At 54.3% G+C, this 26,955-nt stretch overlaps 1 protein-coding gene across 1 annotated transcript; it reads left to right on the top strand.

Annotated features, from left to right (window-relative positions):
• The first annotated feature begins 268 nt into the window (after positions 1 to 268).
• Positions 269 to 26,175, top strand: Rtn4r (reticulon 4 receptor). The gene is made up of 2 exons (XM_038346685.1): positions 269 to 304; positions 24,579 to 26,175. Exons 1-2 carry the CDS (start codon positions 283 to 285, stop codon positions 25,976 to 25,978), a joined length of 1,422 nt encoding a protein of 473 aa, XP_038202613.1. The 5' UTR covers positions 269 to 282; the 3' UTR covers positions 25,979 to 26,175.
• The last annotated feature ends 780 nt before the right edge of the window (positions 26,176 to 26,955 follow it).

Below are 26,955 nucleotides of genomic sequence, written 5' to 3'. Positions count from 1 at the left end.
GGGCGGATTCCGCGCGTCAAACCACATGATCCCATAAAACATTCATCCTCTCCCGGCCCGCGCTGCGAGCGCCCCGCCAGTCCACGCCGCCGCCCTCACCCTGCGCGCCCGCAACCCGCGAACCCAGCCCGGCCCGGTAGAGCGGAGCGCCCGTGCCTCGTCCCGCGGCCGGGCCGGGACCTGGCCGGAGCGGCGGCGCCTGGATGCGGACCCGGCCGCGCGCAGACGGGCGCCCGCCCCAAAGCCGCTTCCAGTGCCGACGCGCCCCGCTCGACCCCGAAGATGAAGAGGGCGTCCTCCGGAGGTGAGTGTCCGCGCGGCTCCAGAGCCGGGCTGCAGCGGGGCGGCGGGGGCGAGGGCACGGCCCGCGCTGCCGGAGCCGGGGACAGGTCGCTGGGCGCTCCTGAGGGCCACCGCAGTGCCACGCCGCGCGCTGGCCGCTAGCTACTGGGCCCCGAGAGGGCGGAGCCCGCGGCAGCCGCAAAAGTTGCGGCTTTGCGGGAAAGTTGACGGCGACGGCGGGGCCAAGGATGGCGGGTCGGAGGTTCCAGATGTTGGACCAGGGCCGGGTGGAGGCTGCGGGTTGGAAGGGCGGGGTCCCACCTGCAAGCGCGCAGGCGGCGAATGGGTTAATAAGAGGGGTTTACAGAAACGTGGGCACCGGACCAAGATGGGGTATCTCGCCTGCCCAGCGGACTCCGCTCAGAAGCTGTTTCTATAGGGTCAAACGGAATAGGGATGAATAGAGGTGTCGGCGGCAGCAGAGGGCGTGGGGGACAGGGCAATCCCAGCTCTGTTCTTGGGGCAGGTAGCGAGGAGCACACACACACACACACACACACACACACACACACAGAGCAATGCCTCCTCCTCTGAGATCGGGAGGTCTCCTGAGTGAGAGGCTCCATTGAGGGGCGTTGGTGCTTAAAGCACCCCCTCCCTGGTAGCCGTGTGGGATCCCTCCTTCCATCTGGGTGCGAAGTCCCCTCAGTAGGGGCAAGGGAGGTTGGGCTTCGTGTAGGTTGGGCATGTCTTACCTGGAGAATCTGGAGTAGAGTGAACACATTTCCTTCCCCAGGTGCCCACCCTATCTACCCTGCTATGTCCGTGGTGCCGCAGGCTGCACACACGTTTCTTTGCACGTGTCTGTGTGGGATACATATAGTCTTGCACACCTCCAGTGCACACTCATACTAAATCTGCCCTAGTGTGCACATGCGTAAACACTATGGGTACACACAGGGAGGGGATTCTAAGGGTCCTCATTCCTACCTACATACCTATGACCACATATGCATTTAAGCAGTCTGCCTGCTGTGATCTTCATGCTTAGCACATGCTGGGCCCCCTTAGCAGGACCCACTCACATGTAGATATGCTGAGGTTTTGAGTAGGGAGGCTCTGGGCAACTGGACCCACAGACAGAGGGGCAAGTCCTGGAGTCTCCTTCACAGTGCGTGGGTCTGTTTGTGCAATAACGTGTATGTAAAATGATAAGTATCTGCACATGTGTGATTGTGTGCGTGACCACATGTATGCCTGTAAGCGCATCTTCATGTTTCAGTTTGCCTCTGGGTGTGGGTGCCCTTGTGTACCTAGGAGGGCTGTGGCTCTACCCTGCGCGAATCTGGACCTCGGGAATGTGTTTAAGGGTTTTGTTCAGTGGCCCCAGCCTAAGCTGTGAGGTTTTGGGTCTTCCAGCCGCTCTCCCACCAGCCAGGGTGGGGGCAGTGGTGGCCTATGGTGGGCTGGAATCTACCTGGGTAAAAAAGATCCTTTTCCTAGCTCGAGGTCAACACCACAATGGAGGGGTGTGAGCCAGGGCACACTTGGCTGCCTCTGCAGCTCCGCCAACTGGGGCAGTCTGACCCAGCATGGCCTCTGGGAGGCTCTGCCTTTAGCACATTGTTGGTCCAGCCTGGTGACCTTCTCGCTCTGTAGTGCTCACCTAGCTCAGGTGTGTGGGCAACAACCAGCCACTGCCTTTGTTAAGCCCAGACCTGCCTTCCTGTCTCTTGTCCTACTCCAGCCCAGGGGAGGAAGGTGTCCTTCCATGACAGGACCCCAACCACGTGTGGTCTGCACAAGGTCCCTCCTGGCAAAGAGGAGCTCGCTGGGCCTGCCAATGCATCTTCTTAAAGAGCTTTCTCCCTGTCTCAGCTACTGGTAATTTGAGGTTGTTGGGGGGCATGCATTTCCAAGCTGATGCCCAGTGAGGTCTACCCACATTTCCCAAGGAGGTGGCTTTGTTTGTTTTAATTTTTCATGCCATATATTTTTATAATATTATTTCCCCTCCCCCAGTCCTCCCAGGCCCTCTGCAACAACCCACCTTCATGTTCTCTTTTTTTCAAGCAAAATAAAACAAAACTCAGGAAAACAACGAAAACCAAAAAATGAAAATCAGAATGAACAAAAGAAAGAGAAAAATCAGTATGACAAAAAAAAAAAAAAAGAGCTCAAAGGGTCCATTTTGGGTTGGTTAGTTACTCCTGGGCATGGGACCTGTCCTGGTTTGAGACAGGGTCTCACTGTGGCCCTGGTTGGCCTGAACTCTATGTAGAACAGGATGGCGTTTATATCAGATATCTACCTGATCTCTGGGATTAACAGCATGTGCCACCATGTCCTGCTCCAAGGAGTTTTTATTGTTTTGTCTGAGGCAAGTGTAACTATAGAGCCTAGGCTGGGTCTCGGCCACCAAACCTTGCTTTTCTAGGAGTTTTGGGCCCCCAGCATCCTGCTTTAAAATTCCCCAAATACGTTTTTTCAACTCCTAGTCAGGGGTTTTCCTGGGACTCCTGCCAATTTAAGCCCCTCCTTCCTCCTGGAAGATATGTTGGGATATTGAGGGAGGTTGTGAGCAGACAGCGTGATGGTGGTAAGCCTGGGGCTCTGCCCTATACCAACAGGCCCTGGTAGCCCTACCAAGCTGACATGTGGTGACAGGGTTAGAGACATGCTAGTAGGGGTCATCTAGCAAGGGGACAGCAAGAGGAGGAGAACCCCGAGATTGGCCCAGGGCCCTGGAAGGCGGTCTTAGCCCGCTCTCTTGGAGGGCTCAGCCTGGCTCGTTGGCTGTGAAGAAGCCCAGGCTTGCTGCTGTTTGTAACAAGTGGTAAGTTGTCTGGAAGGGGCAGGGTTTGTGGGATCATGCCTCCCTCTTGCCACCAGCTCTGGCTTCTAGCATCTTTGCCTGCCAGCCTTCTGATACCATGCCTCCTTGGGAGAGGAGGGGTTCAGCCGGGAAAGGAGGCAGAGGAAGCCCTTCTGAGGGCTTTGACTAGAAAGTCTCCTGGGAGCCTCAGCTGTGCATCCATGAAAGGGGTCAGGAAAAGGAGGACGTTGCTGTGTGTGTGCACGTGATGGAAGAAGTCTATGAGAAGGATTTGACACTGTCCTAAGTTACTAAGACTCCTGGCACTGCCTTGTGCCTGGTCAGTGATGTTCATGCTAGGCTTCCCCCATTCTGTGAGCCCTGACTTTCAGCTCTAGGCAGGGCTACCTGACTCTTAGCAGCCAGCCAGGGCCTGGACCCTCAGATCCGTAAGAGACAGTGTGGCTGTTCTGCCTGTCTCTTTAGAGCCTGACACCCTCTGTACCCTTCAGTATGCTTGCCCTGTGCCCTGGCTACATGCAGCCAAGGTCACCTGTTCCATCCACGTGGCCAAATCCCAGATGCTGCATTGCTCACCATCCTCCATCACTCACTCGCTCATTTGTGGCCTGCAGATCCTACTCCGATCACACGATGAAGAGGGCGAATCCTTACCTCACTGATTCCAGGATTAAATGTATTGAAGGCCAGGTGACCACACAGCCATCAATGGAAGCCAAATAGCGGGTGTAGGGGGACATGTACCCCCATCTCCCTGCCTGTCCCCGGAGTGCGTGGGCCTAGCTAGGTCCCATCACACCCGGTGTTTGGCACTGCAGTTTCTTCTTTTGTCACTGTATTTTAAACACTTTGCACATCGAGAACTATTCTTGTGAATCATGCTGAAATGGTGAGTGTGGAATCCCTTCCTGAGAATGCACCAAAATGTACTCATTTAAACCTGCCTTGGCCTTTTGCATAGCCTTCAGCCATGCAACTCGCCTTATACATCCTGACAAGCCCTCATCAGGGTCAGGATGTGTGCCCCTTCCTACACACTTGGGCCAACTTCCAGCCAGGGCCTAATTCTGCCCCGTCCCACCCCCAACCATCTGAGTTAGGTGGGTGACATGGTAAGTAAACCAGGATTCCAGCTGTAAGGGTGGCTCTCTCTTCAGCTGGCCCTTTGGGGCCCCCTCTCCCCAGCCCTGTTCACACAGCTCCTAGTACCTTATCTGCTATTGAGGCAGTTGAGGTTGTCCCCGTGCATCCCCATAATCTTCCCCCAGGGCAGCCAGACCCCAGCAAGTGGAGTCAAGAAGTGGGGGTTGTTGACACACCTTCCCAAGTGTCTTTGGGGGAGGTGCTGAGCAGGCAGAAGCGAGCCTCCCTAGTTGACTCCAGTGGGCTTGGCAGGCAGAAGCCCCATTCAGCACGCTGGCACATGGAGGTGGCAGAGTGGGATGCAGAAATGTTGCGAGCTGACACAGCCTCGCTGAGAACAACTTGCCCGAGAGTGCTCTTTGGCCCTTCTGGGAATTAAAGTTTCATGGAATGTTGTAGGACTTCAAACAAAGGTGTTAAGTTGAATCTGGGGAAGGCTGGGGGAGGCCACCCGGGCAGCACCTTTCCCACAGGTCATCTTAGGCCTTGGTTTCAGATGGGGCAGGCGTCTCCAGTGGCAAACCGTGCAATAAACTCCATGGCCTGGTGTACGCAAGGTGCCATTTTGGGAAATAGTGATGGGGTTCCTTGCAGGAGTGGAGGGGTCAGGGGGATGGGTAGGCCGTCCCACACCAAGCTCCACCCATGGGGCACCTGGTGGATGGAAGGACAGGTTTCTCCTGGCATTGTAAGGCAATGTGCAAATTTAACCTTTGGATTTATGACTCTATTTCTTTGCAGCAAATGTCACGGGAAATGTCAGGCAAAGGCTGAAGCTGGGTAAGGGGCCCACTGAGGTAGGGGGTGGGGCTGAGCATGTTAGAGCACCTAGGGTCTCAGACCAGAATGAGGCTCTAGGGTGCTCGCTGCCTCCTGGGAGCCCTCTCAGATTGTCCCTGACCTGCCTGCAATACACTGTGTCCTCGATTTGTCCCAGCTATTGTGACCTTGCTAAGATGTTGACTTTATTCACCCTCCTGCCAGGGCCCAGCTGGGTCCTGCTTGGGAACCTGCCAGGAGTGTGTCCCATCCCCACCCCCGAGTCCAGGCAGCTATAGGATCAGCGCCTGTGGTGCTGGCTTGCTGTGTGACCTTGGCCCTCGCTGCTCTTTGCTGGTCACTGAGGTGTCATCTGTATCTGTGGTTGTTTACCAGAGGTGGTGCTTCCAGCCTAGTTCCCCATGGACCAGGAAAACAGAGTCCTCCTCAATATTAGGGGTGCTGTTCTCTGGGGAAGATGGCGGCTGACATAGGTACCATGAGTGGTAACGGTGGAGCTGGCTTGTGGCATCACTCGGCTGCTGGGCCAGGAGCAGCTGGTGCACAAGAAAGAGGGAAACATGGATGGAAAGCAGGAGAAAAAGGTGACGGTGGCTGGAAATCCACCGTGTCGGGTCCCCCTCAGCCTGGCAGTAGTTAATGCACAGTAACTGCCTCCTTGCCAAGTACCAGCTTAGTGTGGCCAATTGAAGTCCTTAGTGCCCAATTCTGCTCAGCCTGCACCCATTTTAGGCAACTGGGCTGCCCCTTAGGGTCGCCAGCTTGAGCATCTATGTGGTGTGATGCAGAGGTGGACAGGTGCCTGGGCACTTGGTCACACCAGCGAGGCCGCTCACTTTTGCTAATACCCAGCTGCCTCCCAAGTGATACCTCAGTTCCCCAGCTGTGTTCCACTGAGCATTCCAGGTTCCCCGGATTCAGCCAGATGGTGTCACATCCTCCACACCCAACATCCAAGCCCAGAGTCTGCGCCTCCTCCTTCTCAGTGTCCAGCCTGACCCCTGCCTGTCCCCTCTAGGCCTCACTGCAAGCCACCCCCTCCCTGGCCCGTAGGCACAGATGCCCTCCCTTCCACTCAGGGTCTCTGTTCACCGTGTAGCCTCTGAGCCTACCTAAAGTCTCCCCTGGCTGCACCCAAAGTCTTGCTGATTTGTTCTCAGGGTGGGCTGGAAGATCTTCCACCCTTGATGGGAAACCATCTGTCAGCTGGGTTTCGGGTGCCTGCCTCCCCATCTCCACATGATCCAAGCAGCCCCACCCTGGCATGAAAGTTTAGGGAGCATAAGCAGTGGGCAGCCACACAAGCAAGTAGCTATAGAGAGGGTCCAGTAGACTGCCAGCTATCAGCAAAGAGGAACTTTCTTCCTGGCCACTTGCTTGCCCCTGTGCCTGTTGGGAAATGCCCAAGCTGGTGGCCCTCAGGACTGGCAGTCAAGGGCGGGCTACTTGGCCAAGATGGCTGCAGGAGAGGTATCCAGAACCCAAAGGCGGATGCTGGCTGCTGAACCTCCCTGTGGACAATGTGAAGGTGGACATGCTGGTGAAATCCAGCTGGCCACAAGGAGTTTGATTTTGCCCATGCCGGCCAGTTGCTGGTCATCCGGATGATGGGACTCCTCCTGGCAGGCTTCGACACTCCTTTGCCTCCAGCGTAGACCAAGGGAACTGGCTGTGGAAACAGCTTGGTGATGGCATTGGAGCCCTTGGTGGGAGACCAAGTCCCCAATTCCTGTACTTCTTCTGACTCTGGATTGGTCCCACCTACACTTGCCCCACTCCTAGACGAAAGTGGGAATAGGTATGTGGGCCTCGTGAGCTCCTGATTAGAAGCCCTTGTGTAGCACTGAGGGTACAGGGAGAACCCATATCTGCATCCCTGCCCCCCATAGCCTGTCTGCCAAGAGAGTCCTCGCCAGTTGGCTTGAGGGGAGCATGGTCACTGGGATGAGAGGGCATGATGGAGTGAGGGTGGGGTACACTAGCCTCAGGCAGGCCCAGCAGCTGGGGAACGCAGAGAGAAGCTAGGCTCTCCGCTGGGGCTAGAGGTAGGGACATGTCTTCATACCTTTGAGAAATGTGAGGCACAGCTCGGCCCCTGGGCAGGAGCATGGCCCCAGGAGTGTGGCTGACCAGAGAGCAGCACCTCCTTTGCTTGGAGGCTTTCTTACCTTGGAAGAAGGCCAGGCAGTGGACCCCAAAACTGTGACTGCAAACAAAGTTCTATAAAAGACAAGGTAGCTGCTGTCCTGAGCCTGGCCAGCCTCCAGACAGGTCATCCAGAGAGGGCTACAGACTAGCCCAAGGTCACCCGGAATGTGCCACTTGCAGTGCTCATGGCTACTTCCGCCCCCACACTGCCCTGATCAGCAACTAGCTCCCTTTCATGGATCTCTGTCACGTTCCCCTGAGAATCTCTCACTCTTCACCTGGCTTGGCTGAGATGTGTCCGGCACCCCCATCCTTAGACACTGCAGAGTGGGCTGGTGCCCCCGCCCCCATGAGGTGGCTTGGGAGCCTGGCAGGGCTTTCCTCTCAGATTCCCTTGAGGGCCGTAGACATCAACTCAGCATTGTCTGAGGAAGTAGCATGATGGTCCCCACTGAGACTGTCCCTTTCCTACCTGTATGGCCATGAGGGCTGTGGTCCTGGGTGTACCTCTGGGATGGCCCTAGCCCTGCCCTTGGTAATGCCCTGGGCTGCCCACGTTCCCATTGCAGAAAAGCCTTGGGTGGCATTGGCCTCTCCTCCTTTCTCTCACCTTTCTTTCTCCTTTCTTCCTGGCATCCCCAGGTACAAGCCAGCCCTGTGCTGGGCAGTGGAGACCTCAAGATCTTTGTAACATCTTTTCTTCCCAAGCTGTCCCGGGTACCAAGGAGAAAAGGTGTAATGTGGGTGCCAGCAGAGCCGACGGGGGCCCTGAGGCCTGCCCTCTGTGTGGGATCCTCCCCCCTCCAGTAGGACTGGAGCTGCAGCCAGGGCAGGGGGCTGACTGCGTAGGAGCAGATGTCTCCCTGCTCTGCGGGAGGCAGGGGGTGCCAGGGCAGGCTGGCCTTTGGGCAGGGGAGGAGGCAGAGGAGGAACTCAGTACTCCCAGCCCCAGCAGGACATCCTCGTGGCTCTGTGTGTTCTGCGGCCTGACACATGGTCCCTGCACACTGGGCCGTGTCCAGGCTGTCTTTCATCTCCCTGCCTCGGCCCCAATTTATGTCAGGCAGAGGCTGACACGGGGACAGGTGTGACAAGTGTCTGGCTTCCTGGTCGAAATTGGCCAAAGAAAAACTCTTCCCATAAAGATATTCCATCTACATACCCCCTGGATGTCAGGAGAGAGAGCCCATCACGGCCGAGACAGATGGTGGCTCTGTGCACTCCATTTTCATCCACTACCAGAGCCATGGCCTGACGACGAGGTGGCTCACGGTGGGTGGGTGGCGGTGGGGCCTCAGACCTCTTCAGAGCTCTCCTAACCCTCCCATAGGGTCTCAGTCCATCCAGCAACTCCAGGGGCATAGACACTCGAGTCCCTGTTGGTCCCGGCATCTCCACCACCAGCTTAGCTCCCAACCCCGCCCCTCTGGCTAAGGCACTCCCTACCCCAAGATAGCTACCCAGACCCAAAGTCTCAGGAGATGACTTCCCAGGGATTATAGTACTGTCTTTATCAGCTGATAACAGTCCTTGGGAGGGTAGGGTTTGCTACCTGTGGTTCTGAGGTGGCAGGTAGTTAGGGAGGGAGAGATTCAGCCCAGCGCCTCATTTCTGGCCAGGTTGTAGGGGTTCATTGTCCTTGCCTTGCCTGGGAACACCTGTGGTGGAGACCTTCTCTGGCCTAGCTGATGCCCAGGCCCCTAGTGCCCCAGGGACAGAGCTTGTGGGCACTGACTCCAGAGGGCTCCACAGAAGCCCCTGTAGGTCTGAAGATGGGCATGAACAAGGCCAGGAGTGGTGAAGGAGTGGGCGGGATCCAGCCTCCTTGAAGTGCTGGGTGAAGCTCAGGTGAGAAGAGCATCCCTGAGGCCATGGGCCTGGAAACAAGGTAGGCTTGCCCAAGAGGGATTTGCTGAACAAAGCCTGCAGGAGGGAAAGGAAGGGTGGGACTGGGCTTTCTCCTCCACAGGGTGAAAATAGTTCCTCAGGGAGAGGCCAAGTGCCTTTGGCAGTTCGGAGCTGGTGGGGTGGGCATCTCTGGTGCAGCCATGGGGCACCAGTCCTGCATGAGCCAGGTAGGTTTCCTGACCTCTATTTCCAGATGAAAGAATAAACTCAGAGGTTGGGAACCCCACCTGAGGCACCCCCCTGCCCCTCCAATGGATCTCGAACCCTGGTAGACTCAGGGCTGCCCTCTAATACTGTGGTCCGCAGAGACCCCAGGACACATGGCTGCTGGGCTGTTTCTCTTTTTGCTTGCTCTGGTATCGGCACGAGACCAAACAGAGTATGCCAGGAACATTTTGGATTTGCCAGATCACAGTCATGGCTGAAAATCTGAAAAGATACTCCAAAGTTTTGAGAAGGAGGTTGTATTAGCTCATACTGCCGTAACTAAATACCGTGAACTGGGCATCACAAATGGCAGAAATTAATTTTCTCTCAGTTCTAGAGGCTACGACTCCAAGATCAGAGTGTCAGCGCTGTCAGATTCTAGTGAGCTGCTTGCTCCTGACTGGCTGATGGTTTTCTTACGCAGCCAATGACCTCTTTGGGGGTCTCTTCTAGGCCACTAATCCATCTCAAAGCCTTGCCCTTCAGACCTCATCCTGAGGTGTCAGCCCTAACCACCTCCCACTAACCTCCTCAAACACCATCACATCACGGGTAGGGAATACTGGTTATGCTCCTAAAGCGCCCACATTTTAAGCAAGGCAGAAAGATTGAGAGTTCCAGGCTGGGGCCGGAGAGATGTTCAGTAGTTAAGGGCCTGGGCTGCTCTTCCAGGGGACCCACATTTGGGTCCCCACTCACATAACATCTTATAACCACCTGTAACTCTGGTCCCAGGAGGTCTGACGCCCCCTTCTGGCCTCTAGGGGCACTGTACCCATGTGGTAGGCAGACATACATGTAGGCAAAATACCCTCAAACACAAACATTTAAAAAAAGAAAATAAAATAAAGAGCCCCAGGCTATTGTAGGCTGTCACCTCATACAGGTCACACCCAATGCCCGGCTCGAACCTATCATGGCTGTCACTATGAAGCCTTAAAAGCCACTTACCTTTTCCTGGTCATATGCTAATGATTCCACAAAACATGGCCCCTTTCTGTTCCCTCCCTGAAGCCCTTTGCAAGAGCATCTGAGAACCTAGGCTTCTGGTGCTCTCAAAATAAGCAAGCAAGCAAGCAAACAAAGTCACATGGGGACTGGGACTTCAGCATATGTTTGGGGGAAGATGAGCATAGTAGCTCATGCTACAATCCCACTACTTGGAAGGCTGAGGCAGGGAGTTACCACGAGTTTGAGGCCAGCCTCGGTTACATAAATTCTAAACTAATATGTCCTACAGTGCAATACAATATCTCAAAATAAATAAATCAATAAAAGTGATGGTGAGGAGGGACAGTGCAACCATCTCTCCATAGTGGAAGTAAAACCACTCTTGAGGGCCACTCAGAACCTCAGTACTTAGGTGCGTGAGCCTCCCCAGTCAGGAGAGGATCAGTACCCCTCCAGCCCAGGCCATCCTCGGGGAATATTGTCTCTACAACTACACAGAGTCTGCCACTTGCCCGTAGTGAGCAGGTGACTGCATCTGGCAAACATACATGAGCTCCTACTGCATGCTTGTCACAAGCCATGGTTCTGCCTCCTTGGTGCCCATGGTCCAGTGACAAAAAGAGAGTGCACAGAGACTAGCTAGGTCTGTCCAGGTCTGTCCAGCCCTGTGTCAGCCCATGGAGCAAAGTGGGAACCTTGGCACTGGGTGACAGAGCGCATAGAGACTAGCTAGGTCTGTCCAGCCCTGTGTCAGCCTGTGGAGCAAAGTGGGAACCTTGGCACTGGGTAGATGGTAGGGACCCTGGAGTGTGGTTTACGGGTGTGCCACCCTGGGTCCAGCTCTCCTGCCTCTCAGGTAAGAAGCCCAGCTCAGGAGGCATCAGTGATGACCAAACTGGACTTAAGGGTGACCTGGTCTCACTGCTGCCTTCCAAATCCTTACTGGTCACATGGGAGAGATGAGTGTAGTCAGACCTGGACTAACCCCTGACACCTACTGGCCAACTCATGATCACTGGTGTCTGCTGCAACCACCCAGAAGAGCTGAGGAGTGGGTGGGGCCTCCGTGGAGGGAGGATGTGGTTGGCTTGTGAATGCTGAGTTGTAAATATGCATTCCCAGGGAGATGTGCTGAAGTAGAACCTGGTTATAGGCCTCCATGTCAGAATAGGAGCACCAGAGGCGGAGGATCTCAGATGCTCTTGCCTTGGGCTTCAGGGAGGGAACGGAATAGAAGCATGTTTTGTGGAATCATTAGGAAACGACCAGGAAAAAGGTAAGTTAAGTGGTTTTTGAGGCTTGATAGTGATAGCCATGAGTGGTCTGAGCAATGCTATAGCTGGGCACTGGGCTCTGGGTGTGACCTATGTGAGGTGACATGTAATCCTAAGGATTACATGGGAGAGATGGATGCAGCTAGTCTGGGGATGACCACTGACACTGCAGGTCATGCTATGGTCACTAGAGAGGTCCCCAGTAGGGCCTAGGGCCTGTTGGGGAGGGGACTCTCCCAGCCTGGTCCTTTCTTAGCCCAAAGGGAGACTGGGTTCTGGACTAGTACGGGAGTTTTTTTCACCTTACTTTTTAGACAGGGTCTCTCAACAAACCTATAGCCTGCTAATTTGTCTAGACAGGCTGGCCAGTGAGCTCCAGGGACCTCCAGTCCCTGTCTTCCCAGCACTGGGAAGTGACTTACGGGTTCACACTACATGTCTGGCTGTCTGGCTATTCTGTGGGTGCTGGGCATCCGAACTCGGGTCCTTACATTTGTCCAGCAATCACTTTACCAACAGAGCTTTGTGCTTTTTAGAGCTGCAGACAGAGGCCGCAGGAAAGCCACCCCAAGCGAGAGTCTGAGCTGACCTGTGTTGCACCCCGGACAGAGGTGCTGCCCAGAAGTGAGGTTAGAGGTACCTGGTCTCCCTGATGTCACAGCCTCAGGGCCACTACCCTCCCCCCTGATGCCTGGCACAGCACCCTAAATTCAGCGGCATCAGGATGTAGCCAAAATACAGTGACCTCCTTTTCTGTGGGAGGCAAGAGTGCCTGGCTTCCACCCGCGCAGGTGAGAAGCCGCCAACAATTTTCATCCCAAATTGATTTCAAATAAGCAAGCGTTATCACACACAATCATATAGGAATAATTTATCACTCGTTAATAAAAGAGCAATTACTTATTCACATTGCCCCTGTCTGTGTGCTGTGGGCTTCGTTGCAGGTTTAGGATCTGAAAACTAGAGAAGCTCAGGTTCAGGATGAGGCCTAACGGCTGCAGTCCTGCTTCCAACACAACGTGGCCCTTGCAGACTTTCGGCTGCCTCCCTACTCCCCGCGACAGCCTGAGATGGGGACTGCAGCCTGCATAGGGAGGTAGCACCGTGACAGTGAGAAGAAACTGGCACGTGTGACGTGTCTGGGTGGAACCGGAGTACAGTGGCTGTTGGGGACATCCGGGTCATCGGGGAAGAGTGGCTACAGAGCTGGACCTGTGAGGACCCCTTAAAGCCCCCATAATAAAGAGTGTAGAGCGGGTCAAAGACACAGACACATTCTTGGCCACCCTCTGCTAAGCAGGGGCCTGCACCAGTGATCGGCATGGCCCTGCTCAGGATGCCAGCACTCCGTGCCCCTCCAGCTCTACTTTCTAATCTGTTTGACTCTGCTCAGGAAGAGGCACTGTCTCTCCACTCTCACGCGTCTTCCTTTGTTCCTCGAGTTGCAGTTGATTTCGTTGTTTGTTTCTCCTCTTGCTCCATCTTCTAGGAGAGCAGGTCAAGGTTGAAGGTCTTTGATTTTCCTCCAGAGTCCCATCCTTGGCCCTTATCTTGCTGCCCCATGACTTTCTTCTTTCATGGGGTGCACATTAGCTTCTGTGAGAGTGTGTTTTTGTTTTGGCTGATGCCCCTGTAAGGAAGGTATTGTGAAGGCCACCCGCGCCCTCCCTTGTTTGCAGATGTGTTCAAGCTGGACTGGCTGGGACCAGAGTTCCCAAAGTGTTTCTTCTGAGTCTCGCAGCATTGCAGACTGGCACCAGCGTGCTCTAGGGAGCTCTAGTGCTACCTTGCATTGCTTATGACCAGCTTCTTCCTCCTGGAATGGAGCTGTCTTTGGTCACTGGGAGCCTGAAGTTTGCTGTGAATACCCAGCAAAGGTCCAGGTCCTTGGCTCTAGGAAATTTTCTGGTGTTATTCCTTGGGTAATTTTTTTATCCTCCATTTTTTATTTTCTCTTCACAGAATTGCCATAAAACACATTCGACCTATATTTGCCCATTGACTCTCATTCAGTTTTTCTTTTTGTTTTTCTTTCTGCAAGATTTCCTTGACCTTGTTTTCCAACCCTTCTATTGATTCTTTTAATTTTAGCAATTCTATTTTTAATTTCTAGACACTCTTTCTTGTTCTCTGGTGACTCCTTGGTCATAGCACCCTGCTCTTGTTTGAAATCTCTTCTATCCCTGGGTGCACTGATTAGAATTTCCCCAATTTTTTCTGGCAATCCGTGACCCTCTGTCTGCTGCTTCTTGAATTAACCTTCTTTGTTGTCTGAACTGGTGCCATCTTCACCCGTGTGATGACTGCTGGTCACCTTTTCGAGGGAAGCAGGTCCAGCGTTCTGCTGAGATGGCACATGCCAACTGGCAGGTTCCGAATCATCAAGCAGGAGCTGCCCTGGGCCTCCCCATATGCCAAGCATAGAACCCTTTCTCTGGATGTTTCTCTGCACCATGCTTTCCATAGGATGTGCCCCTCACTCACTAACATTCTGGAGGGGGGTGAACACGTGTCTGTATATGGCTCACTGAGTCTGCTATGTGGACAGAGCAGGGAGGACGGTGGTCCCTGGAGATGAAGCAGCAGCAGCTGATGCTACCTGAGTGCAGGTCTCTTGGAAGGTGTGGCAGGCTATAGAGGACACACGTCTGCTAAGATGGTTGTAGAGGTAACAGGTAACTCCGGGTGTGTGTTAGATATAGCTTTGCTGCTGGGCTGTCCTTCGGTACAGACCCAGCATTCTCTGCACACAGCAGGGACAACAGTTCAGCCAAGCCAAAGTGGTTCTGTGGCTCCAAGACACCTGTGCTGAACCATGCCTCACCTTTCCAGTTCCTTACCTGACTCACAGTGACCCGGGCCAGACATACAGGCTGGCTACACCCTTGGGTGTCAGACCCTAGGCTAGCCTCAGTCTAGGCCTGGCTAGGGACACCTCAGTGGGGATTCCAGGCTAGAGGCAGCACTGGGTTCTGGAGAGGTGGTGCTGGCCCAGCATGATCTTCACATTGCTGGAGTGGTGACAGGCTCAGGGGACCTGGTCTCTTTTCCAGCTACTCTGAAGGTGGGTGGAGCCTACATCTGAGCCTCAACCCTCACCAGCCCAAGGGAAAAGGCTTGGGCCAAGAGTGATCTGCTGCAGGGGATCAAGGAAGCCAGAGTAGCTATCCATTTCTACCCTGTGATCCCTGGGGGTTTGGGTAAGGTTGCAGGGATCCTGAAGCCCAAATTATGTGCCTTGTCCCCTGGCTTCACTAGCACCCTATTGGATTTTGTTATGCCTCAGGGTCTTTATGTATGGAATAGAAGTAATGACCACCTACTCACTGTACAGTGGATGTCTTGGTCACTGTTCTATCACTATGAAGAGACACTATGAACAAAACAACTTGTATAAAAAATTAATTGGGGGCTTGATTACAATTTCATTACATTATCATTATGGCAGGGAACATGGCATCAGGCAGAAAGGTGCTGAAGAAGTATTTGAGACCTACATTCTGATTCCCAGGGAGGGAGGGAGGGAGGGGGAAGGGGAGGGGGAGGGAGAGAGAGAGAGAGAGAGAGAGAGAGAGAGAGAGAGAGAGAGAGAGAGAGAGAGAGAGAGACTGAGTCTGAGTCTGGGTTGGACTTTTGAAACCTCAGAGTCAACCCCCAGTGACACACTTCCTCCAACAAGGTCACCCTTCCTAATCCTTCTAATCTTTTCAAATAGTGCCTCTCCCTGGTTACCAAGCATTCAAATATATGAGCCTATGGGGGTCATTCTTCTTCAAACCACCACATGGGGGTTGTACCATAGAGAGGTCAGGAAACCCTCAGGAGAGAGCTGTTCAAGAATGTTCCCTTCTTCCCTTCATCCTTCTGTCCTGAGCCTCCAGCCAGGTTGGAGTTATGGTGGCAAAGACAGTGCCTTTCTAGGAAACAGTTGTTCAACAAAGACACTCCTGAATGATTTCAAACCTCTGATGCTGGAATGGAACCTCCTTGGGACAAAGCCACTGTTCCCTGCCTTTGTGTGAAGCTGGCTGCTCTCCATGTGTGCTCCAAGCTTGTCTCAGGCTGTTTTCTACACAAGTTCTTTGTAGCTGGTATAGTGCTTATAGTGATAATGGTGATGCTGATAGTGGTGCTGATGGTGTTGATGGTGGTGCTGATGGTGCTGATGGTGCTGATGGTGCTGATGATAGTAGTTCTGATAGTGGTGCTAATGGTAGCGATGGTGGTGATGGAAGTGATGGCAGTGATGGTGGTACTGATGGTGATGGTGGTGCTGATAGTAGTGATGGTGGTACTGATGGTGATGGTGGTGCTGATAGTAGTGATGGTGGTACTGATGGCGGTGATAGTCGTGCTGATGGTGCTGATAGTGGTGCTGATGATGCTGATAGTGGTGCTGATGGTAGTGATGGTGGTACTGATGGTGGTACTGATGGTGGTGATGGTGGTACTGATGGTGGTGATGGCGGTGATAGTGGTGCTGATGGTAGTAATGGTGGTGCTGATGGAGGTGATGGTGGTGATAGTGGTGCTGATGGTGCTGATAGTGGTGCTGATGGAAGTGATGGTGGTGATGGTGGTACTGATGGTGGTGATGGTGGTACTGATGGTGGTGATGGTAGTAATGGTGGTGCTGATGGTAGTGATGGTGGTGATGGTGGTAGTGATGGTGGTGATGGTGGTACTGATGGTGGTGATGGTAGTAATGGTGGTGCTGATGGTAGTGATGGTGGTGATGGTGGTACTGATGGTGGTGATGGTTGTACTGATGGTGCTCATGGTGGTGATGGCAGTGATGATAATACTGCTGTTGATGGTGGTGATGGTGGTAATTTCCACAGCCTAGATCCTAAATGTCCCCCAGAGGTTCTTGTACTGACTACCTAGCCCTAATCCGTGGTGGGAAGTGGTAAAATATTTAGAAGGTTGGCCCTAGAGGAAGAAGTTAAGTTATTGAATGTGTGCCCTTGAAGGTGTATAAGACCCCATCCCCTTCTTGTTCTTTCTGTTTCCTGGATGCTATGAAATGATCAACTTCTTCTGCGATGCACTTCTGCCATGTTCTGCCTTGCCGTGGGCCCAGCTTCTAAAACTGTGAACCAAAATAAGCCTTAGGTCCTTAAAAAGTTGACTCAGATTTTGTGGCAGTGACAGAGAGCTGACTAACACCACGATGATGATAATGATGTGTGGTAATGACAGCGATGATCGTGGCACGGTGATGATGGCGATTTCGATGGCAGTGATGTTCGTGACAGTACTGGTGCTGGTGGTGACGATCATAGAGGTGATGGTGGTGGATACGCTAACGATGGTGATGACAGAAGATACCTGAGGCCCACTTTCAGTTTGTGATCCATGGGTAGGTCTTCAGAAGTGGTCTACACCTTCCTGCTTATCAAAAATACTGCTTTCACCTTTCCTGGGATGAGTATTCTCACCCATACTAAAACCTTTGTTCTTAACTGTGAATGTCTGTTAGCCAAGGCTAGACTCCTAATATCTTGGGCAGTATATTAGTGCTGATGTGCTCATGTCTTGGAAGTTCAAGCTCCCAGGTCCTGCCCAGTCCAAGGACTGATGTTAGTGGGTTGGGGAAGCCTCAGTTGGACATGGCCAGAACTTTGGGGGTAGTTTGCAGCAAAGAGGTCATCAGAGCCCTGGCATAGCAGAACCAACACCCCAGCAGACCCCCACCTAAACTAAGCCACTGCCAACCCCAAACCCACCTCTCCTAGATTTGTTGCCCAATTCCTTCCCTTGCAAATGGGGACTGACCATTACTACTTCCTCCTGATACCTGAGACAGCTGCTGATCTGTCTTATGAACAGTTTTGGCCCTTTGTCTTGTTCTTTTTTAAAAGTTTTTGAAAATTGAAGTGTATGAGTGTTTTGCCTGCATGTATGTGTGTGAACCATATGCATGCTTCTTGCCCTCAGAGGTCAGAAGAGGGCATGAGGTCACTGGAAACTAGACTTAAAAATGATTGTGGGCTGCTCTGTGAGTGCTGGGAACCAAAGTGGCACTTCTAATGGGCAGCAAGTGCTGGGAACTGCTGAGCCACCTCTCCAGCCCGTTTGCTTGAATCTTTTAAGGCAGGGTGGCCTTCCAGTGGTTGTAACAGGCACGTCTTTAATCCCAGCAGAGGCAGGAGGGTCTTTGTGAGTTTGAGGCTAGCCTGGTCTACAGAGTGAGTTCTAGGAAAGGCTCCAAAGCTACACAAGAAAACTCTGTCTTGGAACAAAAAATAAGAAAGAAAAGACAGGATAGCCTTGAACTCACTATGTAGCTGAAGCTGGCCTTGAACTTCTGATTTTCCTGATTCCAACTCCCAATTGCAAGATTAAGGTGTTCCCTACTACATCCCTCTTGTTTGGAGAGTTTTTGAGACAGGGTCTTGCTTTGTAGCCCAGATTGATCTTGAACTCCTGATCCCCCTGCCTCTGCTTCCCTATTTGATTTCTAAGTTGTAGTCTATTATGCATGCTTAATTTCTTGCCTGCTGACAGTGTCCTCAGCAAGATACTTGGTTTTCCATGTCCTGCACAGGATTTCAGTATTCACTGCTTCCCTTTCACACTCTGCCTCTGGTCCCCTCAAACGCTGATCTTGCCCGGTGTTCCTCTATGCTCTCCTGTACTAAGGTGTGAGAACACTGCACTCAGCGCACCCATGTGTGCTTGGCAGGACCAGTGAATGGTCCTTTGACCCTCAGCTTCCTTTTCCTTAGTCAGGAGGTTGAGTGGCCTTGGCTGGGCCCCCATGAGTGGGATAGCAACTCTGCACATAGCAGGCGTTCAGTCACAAAGCATGCCCTGTAAGAGGGCCGGCCCAGCATCGTGGACCACCCATGCACTGTGCCGGCGTCACTGGACAGGAAGCAGCCACGGATCGTGGATGAACACATAGATGTGGCTGCATGCCAAAACACAGTTAATGGAGCAGCCAGTTCTTGGGCCGGGTTGCCTGGGGCCCATCAGCCTTTCTTCTAACTCCATGGACTCGGTGCTCTGGCTTTGGAGGGTAATTCTAGTGGGAACATCTAGCTGAAGAGGGTTATATGCTCCCTCTTGGATCCCTTCTTCCGCTGGCACTCCCTGCCGCTCTTGCTGCTGCCACTGACTCTGTGACAGAGGTCTCTGGGTTAGCCCAGCTTAGGAGGGTGTGCCCATTCACCGACCTTCTCCAGTGGATCCTATCTGCCTGCTTCTTTCCTGATGAGTGGCCAAGAGTCACAATAGGTGGGTCCCAGAGGGTTTGTCCCAGAAGGTGCAGGCTGAGGATGATCTCAAGACCTGTATGTGCTTTTTTTTAATAGCAAAGTAAGTTCAGCCTGGGCAAGGGCCACCTCCCTGCTTGGTTGATTATGTTTTACAAGTACAAGAACGTGTGGGAGGTATCACCTACCTCCTCCATGGCAGAGTAGCAGACCCCTGTCTAGGTGCTGAGGTCTACACAGCCCCCTCGTACAAACCCAGTTTCGCCCCACACCCAAGGGATCCTGGCTTCTATAAGCCATCCATCCTGTTTTGCATGCCACGTGTGCTCACAACACATTTCTGTGTCTGCCCTGCCCACCCCTACCGCTTGTCCCCTAGCATATGTTCTTATCTCCCAGTTGAGACCAAGTATAAATAACCACCACATGCAACCCTAGTCTCATGTTTACCCCATGTGCTGACATTCTGGGCCTTACAGGTCAGCAACAGATTCAGAGATAGGGTGGGGGACCCAGGGCTCAGTTTGGGATGCTTGTCCCAGAAATAGACATGAGGCACAGAAGGCAGAAGGCAGAACTATAGACTCACCAAGCTGAGCACTCCATCCAGGGCAGCACCGGGATGGACAGGAGGGGGGTGGCATTTGTGTGACAGTTCTGGGGCTTAGACTATGGCCTAAGGAGGTCTCCTTCATAGGATACCTATGGTAGGGATATGCAGTCATTGGTTGGTTCCTCATTAGTGTCCCTGAGGACTGAAGCCTATACCGAAAGATGGATTAAATTAGCAGCAGGACCACAAAGGCCCGGGGGTGGGAGGCAGGTAATTAGGCTCCCACCTGATGGGAGCCACTAGCCTCTTGTCAGGGAAGGGACACTGAGTGTCCAGGTTGGATAGGCTTCAGCCAGACAAACTCTTGAGGTGCTGGGCACCATAGGCCTACAGAGCAGAGTTCACAGGGAGGGGGCAGGGAGGTAAGTATACGAGTAGAATATATTGCTGGACCTGGGGAGACTCTGAAGCCCTTTAGGTAATGGGACTGTGACCAAAACTGAATTCCTGGGAGAGACTGGCAGCACACACCTGTAATCCCAGTTACTTGGGAGACTTGAGATAAAAGTATCACAAGTTAAAAGACGGCATGGGCCTTCTTGTCCATGTGTCTCAATAAAAATGAAAGAATGGGGCATGGTGGTGAGCGCCTTTAACTGCAGCACTTGGAAGGCAGAGGCAGGCGGATGTCTCTGAGTTCTTTGAGGACAAGAGGATGACCTAACTCAATCGAAAGCCGTTTCTAACAGCTCTGCTCTAGTTGCAATGTGATGCCAAGCAGCCAGTACACTCGCAAGGCCTCAGTTTCCCCACAGCTTATGGCTGGGCCTGAGGCATATCAGCTTTGGTCTTGTCTCTGCCGACTGTGGTAAGTGACCTTACCAATTATTGACCTGGCCTGTTTGTTTGCTCTATAGTCAAAATCAATAAGGAACAAGGCCTCAAGGGGCCAGGGCAGGGCTGCAGATGCTGGTGGCCACACCTCAGGGACTCAGGGTGGTCTGTCCTCTGTGAAAGTCACTGCCGTCTTCCTGCCCCTACCCCTTTCTGGAGGACCCAGGAGGGACAGTGCGTATGTAAGCTGTCACTGTACCTGCCTGTGGGCCCAAGGATGGGCGGAAGGTGGGCAGTGTGTGTGTGAGCACTGAGTGAAGATGAGGGTACGGATGGGTTGGGGTTGGTAGTGACAGAGTTGGCAGGAGTCGCGAGGGGGCCCGGGGAAAAGTACCTTGACTTTCTGCAGAGTGGGGATGACATCGGTCCCTCCACCCTCTCCCAGAGCTATTTCTGGGCTTGTATGCTGAGCTGTTCTGCCGTGTAACTGTGGTCCCTTCTGGGCTGCCTCAGCAGGCCAGCCTCTCTACAGCCTTCTGACCCCAGCTCAGTATACCCATGGAGGTGTCTTCCCAGCCACAGATAGCATGGGAGATGCCTGTGCCCCAGGGCCTATCCAGCCCCTACTGGCTGCCCTGGCCACATAGCAGTTGTCCCTCATGAGCCGGCTAGACTTTCCTTGACAACTCTCCAGGTAGCACGCACCCCCATGCTTACCTCCCCTTACTTTTAAATTGCTGCAGTGTAGGAGCTGGGCTTTGCTACTCACTGCCTCAGTTTCCTCGTCTGTGAATAGATGCTGGTGATAGAAAGAGAATGTGATTCTCCGTGGCACTGACTGGTACCGGCGGGAGGCTTTTTCCAAAGTCTGTGGGGGGTAGTCTTTGAGAGAGACACTGGGACCCAAGGGCACCCAGCTGGTAGAAGGACGAAAGTCAATGCCCTGGGTGTGCGAGGCTGTCAGCCTGCACTGTGCTCGACCTCATCAGGTGAGGACAAGAGGACGTGCCCATGGGATGTCAGGCTAGGCTAGGATGGTGATGGAGAGAATGCAAGAATGCAGCGGGCTGGGAAGATGCTAAAGAAGGCAATCTCAGCTCAGCAGCTCACTGGGCTGCTGAGGTGAGCTGCTGACCTCAGCAGTGCCTGCCTGCTGGCTCAAGTGGCTGCTGGGCAAGGCCCCAGAAGCCTCTACCCACCTGGCCCCTCCCTTTCCTTTTTTCCCTCTTCACACCCTCTGGTTCCCTGGCTTCTTTCCCTCTGCCCCTGCCTCTTTCTGCCTCCTTTCTCCCGGCTCCTCTTTCCTTCCATCTCTCCCATCTCTCTCCCCTACTTCCTCCTCAGTGAATGCGATTCTGCACTCTTGACTCCAAAGAGCTGTTGGCGCAGACGCCAAGTGCCCAGTGTAGCCCAGTGGTTGTGTCCTGCCTGATCAGGCTGCCCCAGGTGGAGGAGGACCCCAGGGTCTGTACTCAGTTATTGCCCTCCCTGAGGAATCTCTGAGCCATGTTCCCTTTCCCCCATATCCTTGTGCGCCCCCCCCCCCACCGATGACCTAAGCTAAGCCAGAAGCCACTAGCCATGACCCAGTTCCAACAGCCAGTGTGTTCCCCTTGGAAAAGCCCTGGAGGAGATCCACACACAAGTCCGATGAAAATTGACTTGGGTATAGCTGGAGACATACCACTTCGTACATAGCTTGTAAGGCTGACTCAAGTGGATGCAGGGTCCTAAGAGGTCTTGATGTGGATTCCATGTGAGATGGATGGACCTGCCCCCAGGACCACTTTCTGCTCATGTGTGCATGCTGGGCGCCTTCTGAGGACGGTAACATGGAAGAGACTGGCTGGGTGGCAGGTGGAGGCTACAGGGAGGCAAGAGGGCCAGGCTGCTCCCCAGAAGGAAGTCTCAGATGAGAATATGTGGGCACGTTTGGAGTGAGAACAAAGTGAGTATGGAGGGGTCCAGACCTAAAGTTCACAGATCTTGCGGCTCAAAGCACCACGGAAGCCACAAGAATGAGCCAAAGCAGGCCGTGTAAGGTGGCAGACGGAGAGACACTGAGTATGGCAGCCCTGGGGTGGGGTCAGGGAACATCCTCGCTGCCTGGTCAGGTGTCCGGTGTTTCCCCAAACCCCTGCTGTGAACACAAGCCATGCTGCAAAGTTGGGTTTGATTATCTCATAAAAAGATGCCCCCTCATGCTTGCTCAGCGCAGGGGTTGCCATGGAGACCAGCGGGCAGGCCCCAAGGGGGGCCAGGCTGGAGCCAATTACTGTGGCTACGGCAGAAGAGCCTACCCCAGCCCCTGTGCTGACAGGGTGGGTGAGAAGGGCCGCCTCTCAGAAGTTGATTTCCAACAGGAGCACAGCTGTGTCTTTTACCTTCTGCCTGACAAGACTGAGCACATGGCCGCTCCTCCAATTGCCCACCTCCCTATTGTGGCTCAGCCCTGGACCCCCAGTGACCCCAGCTGAACTGTCAATGGGCAGCCTCAGTACTGGGAGCTACAGTCTACCGCTGGTGTGGTGGATGGCACAGAGATTGGTGGTTCCTTCAGTGTATGTGAGGTCCAGTTGGCAGCATGGTATTGTGGGTAATAGGTGGTCTTTGGTATGGCAGGGCTGATAATGTGCCCCCCAGTCATCCATGACAGTAAAATCTCTAGCCTGGCCCTGGGTGCATGAAGGCCTCCCACTTACCCAGCCTTTGTGAGAGCAGTTAAGGCATCAGGGCTGCTGATACAGCTGCACCCCACTGTCTCAGGAACAGCATGTAAGAAGAGAATGTGAGAAGCTGCTTAGACAGAGCCTCAGGCCCAAGTACAGCCCACATATGTCCAGCCTGGGGCAGGGCAGGGGCAGGGGCAGGCATCCATGGATCAGGGATTCCTGGGCCTGGCTTGCCACCATAGCTGCCAACAAATGACCCCAGGCCCAGCAAACCCGCTCACTGAATGAAGTCACTGAGAAGAGGGCCCCAGAGCCTGGAAGCTTGCCCAGCTGTTGGGCATGCCTGGCCTGAGGGGTCTAGAGTTGAGCAACAGACTGCACCATGCAGAAGAGGACCCTCTGTGGTAGGGCCCAGTGTGAAGTAGAAGTCCTCAGAGGTCAAGGCTGGGTAGGGAAGGCTGGATCCTGGTCTTTTCCCAACTCCGAGCAGTTTGCCAGCTTCGGCCTCCTGGCTGCAGAATCCTGCTCTTAGCTAGCTGCCAAGAAAGGTGTTAGCTGTCAACACAGGTGTTAGCTGTCATTGACGGTGTTAGCTGATAAGCCACAACCCTCCCAGGGGTATTCACATTTTAATAGACTCACTCCTGAATGAGCCTTCGGCATTCAAAAGGGATGGGCTCCGGTGACAATCCAAGGAGCTTTCTCCCAGGAATGTGGCGCCCCAACCCTAGCGTCTGCTGCCAGTTTGTAGGTCCTTGGCCACACCCAGGTATATGTACCCAGGGACCTAGGATGGGGCCTGATGCCTTGGGGCCACCGAGAGAAGTAGGGGTGGCAACCAACAGGGATGGGCAGGGAGGCTGGGAAGGGATGGAGCGGAGAATGAGGCCGGTGGAGGAGGCTGCAGAAGGTGTTCAGAGCCAAGTCAGGAAGTGCTTAAAAGGGAGGTGATGTGGAGGAGGGAGCAGCCTGCCCTGGGGGCCTGGGGGAGGCCCTCTCTCCCCACCTGCCCCACATCAGGCTCCTCTTCCTCAGACAGCAGGGGTGCTAGTGAGGAGACCTACCCCAGGCCTCAGGAGACCCCTACAGACAAAGCCCTTCAGGGACTCAAGCATAGCTCCCATTTTGGCATGACTGGGGTCCCTATAATTCCAGCTGCCAGAGGTTATCAAAAGCTGTAGGGGCCTGGGCAGGCATGGGTTGCTAGCCTCAGCCCCTCCTCAGCGGCCTGGGCCAAGGGACCTGGCAGGCCTACGGATGGGTCTCAGACTGCTCCTGTGGAGTTTCTCAGATTCTCCTTCTTCCTTAGCCTGTAGCCTGGTGGGACTGATTTGAGCAGACCAAGGATAAAGCTAAGACCAATGAAGACAAACAACAGCCAGGTCCCAGGGGCTGTATGCTCTGGAGTTCAGAGATGGTGTGTGCAGCTACCCCAGAAGGCCTTCAGATATATGATTTGATGACCAGCTGGGCTAACACTGTGGGGGTGAGCTACAGTGCACCAGTCATGCCTGCAGGTGTGTGAGGGTGGCGTGACAGTTAGGGGTGCAGACATGGCCACCAGTGTGGAATATGTACCTCCAAGGGCAACTTACAGCCCAATATTGTCTGTATGCCATGGAAGGCCGAGAGGTCCAATAGCCCCATTCCCAGGGTTGGCAGCCTTTGGGCACTGCCCAGTTCCCTGACGTCTACCCAAAAAGAAATGGTTTCATCATCAACCTCCACTTCTTAGGGCCCATCTCTGATCACCTTTTCCTCTGCCTACAGGAAGCCGGCTGCTGGTATGGGTGTTATGGCTACAAGCTTGGCGGGTAGCAGCACCATGTCCTGGTGCTTGTGTGTGCTACAATGAGCCCAAGGTGACAACAAGCTGCCCCCAACAGGGCCTGCAGGCTGTGCCCACAGGCATCCCAGCCTCCAGCCAGCGAATCTTCCTGCACGGCAACCGCATCTCTCACGTGCCGGCTGCCAGCTTCCACTCATGCCGAAATCTCACTATCCTGTGGCTGCACTCTAACGCCCTGGCCCACATTGATGCCACTGCCTTCGCTGGCCTGACCCTCCTGGAGCAGCTAGACCTCAGTGACAATGCACAGCTCCGTGCCGTGGACCCCACCACCTTCCACGGCCTGGGCCACCTGCACACGCTGCACCTAGACCGATGCGGCCTGCAGGAGTTGGGTTCCGGCCTGTTCCGTGGACTGACGGCTCTGCAGTATCTCTACCTACAAGACAACAGTCTGCAGGCGCTGCCTGACAATGCCTTCCGTGACCTGGGCAACCTCACACACCTCTTTCTGCACGGCAACCGTATCCCCAGCGTGCCTGAGCACGCTTTCCGTGGCCTGCACAGTCTTGACCGCCTCCTCTTACACCAGAATCATGTGACTCGTGTGCATCCACATGCCTTCCAGGACCTTGGCCGCCTCATGACCCTCTACCTGTTTGCCAACAACCTCTCCATGCTACCCGCAGAGGTCCTAGTGCCCCTGAGGTCTCTGCAGTACTTGCGACTCAATGACAACCCTTGGGTGTGTGACTGCCGAGCACGTCAGCTCTGGGCCTGGCTGCAGAAGTTCCGAGGGTCCTCATCAGAGGTGCCCTGCAGCCTGCCCCCACGCCTGGCCGGTCGTGATCTTAAGCGCCTGGCTGCCAGTGACCTAGAGGGCTGTGTTGTGGCTCCAGGGCCCTTCCGTCCCATCCAGACCACCCAACTCACTGACGAGGAGCTGCTGGGCCTCCCCAAGTGCTGCCAGCCAGATGGTGCAGACAAAGCCTCAGTGCTGGAACCCGGGCGGCCAGCTTCTGCTGGAAATGCCCTCAAGGGACGGGTACCTCCTGGTGACACTCCACCAGGCAATGGTTCTGGCCCACGGCACATCAATGACTCTCCGTTTGGGACTTTGCCCAGCTCCGCAGAGCCCCCACTGACGGCTCTGCGACCTGGGGGTTCTGAGACACCGGGACTGCCCACCACTGGTCCTCGCAGGAGGCCAGGTTGTTCCCGAAAGAATCGCACCCGCAGCCACTGCCGTCTGGGCCAGGCCGGAAGTGGAAGCAGCGGAGCTGGGGAAGCAGAGGGTTCAGGCGCCCTGCCTGCTATGGCCTGCAGCCTTGCTCCTCTGGGCCTTGCACTGGTACTTTGGACAGTGCTCGGACCCTGCTGACCAGCCACCGGCCATCAGGTGTGTGTACATATGGGGTCTCCCTCCATGCCGCCAGCCAGAGCCAGGGACAGGTTCCGTGGGGCAGGCCAGGCCCTCCCTGACAGATGCCTCCCCACCAGCCCACCCCCATCTCCACCCCATCATGTTTACAGGGTTCCGGGGGTGGCGTTTGTTCCAGAACGCCGCCTCCCACCCGGATCGCGGTATATAGAGATATGAATTTTATTTTACTTGTGTAAAATATTGGATGACGTGGAATAAAGAGCTTTTTCTTAAGCTGTGGCCTCTTGGGCTGCGGTACTGTGGGCGGTGAGAAACGAGGGTGGGTCCCAGCATAGCATCTCCTTCAGACACTAACACAGAAGGCCTGAGAGGAGATAGAACTGCCCACCCTCGCTGCTGGGGCAGTTTGGGCTGAAGTGGGACGGGGAGGCTCACTTACAGGAGTGAAGTGAGATTCTTGCCATCCTCTAGCTGCCCCAGTGAGTTTGTCCCATAGCTGACATCCTTGGTCTCCGCTAACTTCTCTGAGGCTGGGCTCACACTGCTCGCCGCTCTCTGGTTCTGAACAAGCTATCTTTGTGGGGACATCTACTCTGGGATTGTCCAGCCCAGGAGGAGGCTGGGAGTGGCATGAAAAGCCCATGCTCCAATTGCTGGAGAATGACCAGGAATGGAGTGGCCCCAAAGGCGAGCTCGAGATCATGCGAGGGCTCTGTGCACCTTCATGTCGCTGCCCCAGGTCCCAGCCCTCCTGCCCGGGGGCCTCACATCACCCCACAGCCCTTGAGGATCCACGTGCCTGTGAATACACGTGAGCACATAACAGACACACATGGCAAAGCAGAGCCACGCAGACACACGTGTGTCTGCATGTGCTTAGAAACAGCGCAGACAACAAGATGCATGTGTGACTCCCTGAGACCTGGACTGGAAAGGCCTCAGAGACAAAAGGGAAGGAGGCACTGGCCAGAAAA

The sequence above is a fragment of the Arvicola amphibius genome, chromosome 10 (genome assembly GCF_903992535.2).
Source record: "Arvicola amphibius chromosome 10, mArvAmp1.2, whole genome shotgun sequence".
In the NCBI taxonomy this organism is placed as follows: Eukaryota; Metazoa; Chordata; class Mammalia; order Rodentia; family Cricetidae; genus Arvicola; species Arvicola amphibius.
The sequence above is the reverse complement of the archived record's forward strand: the minus strand, read 5'-3'. Positions and strand labels throughout refer to the sequence as shown.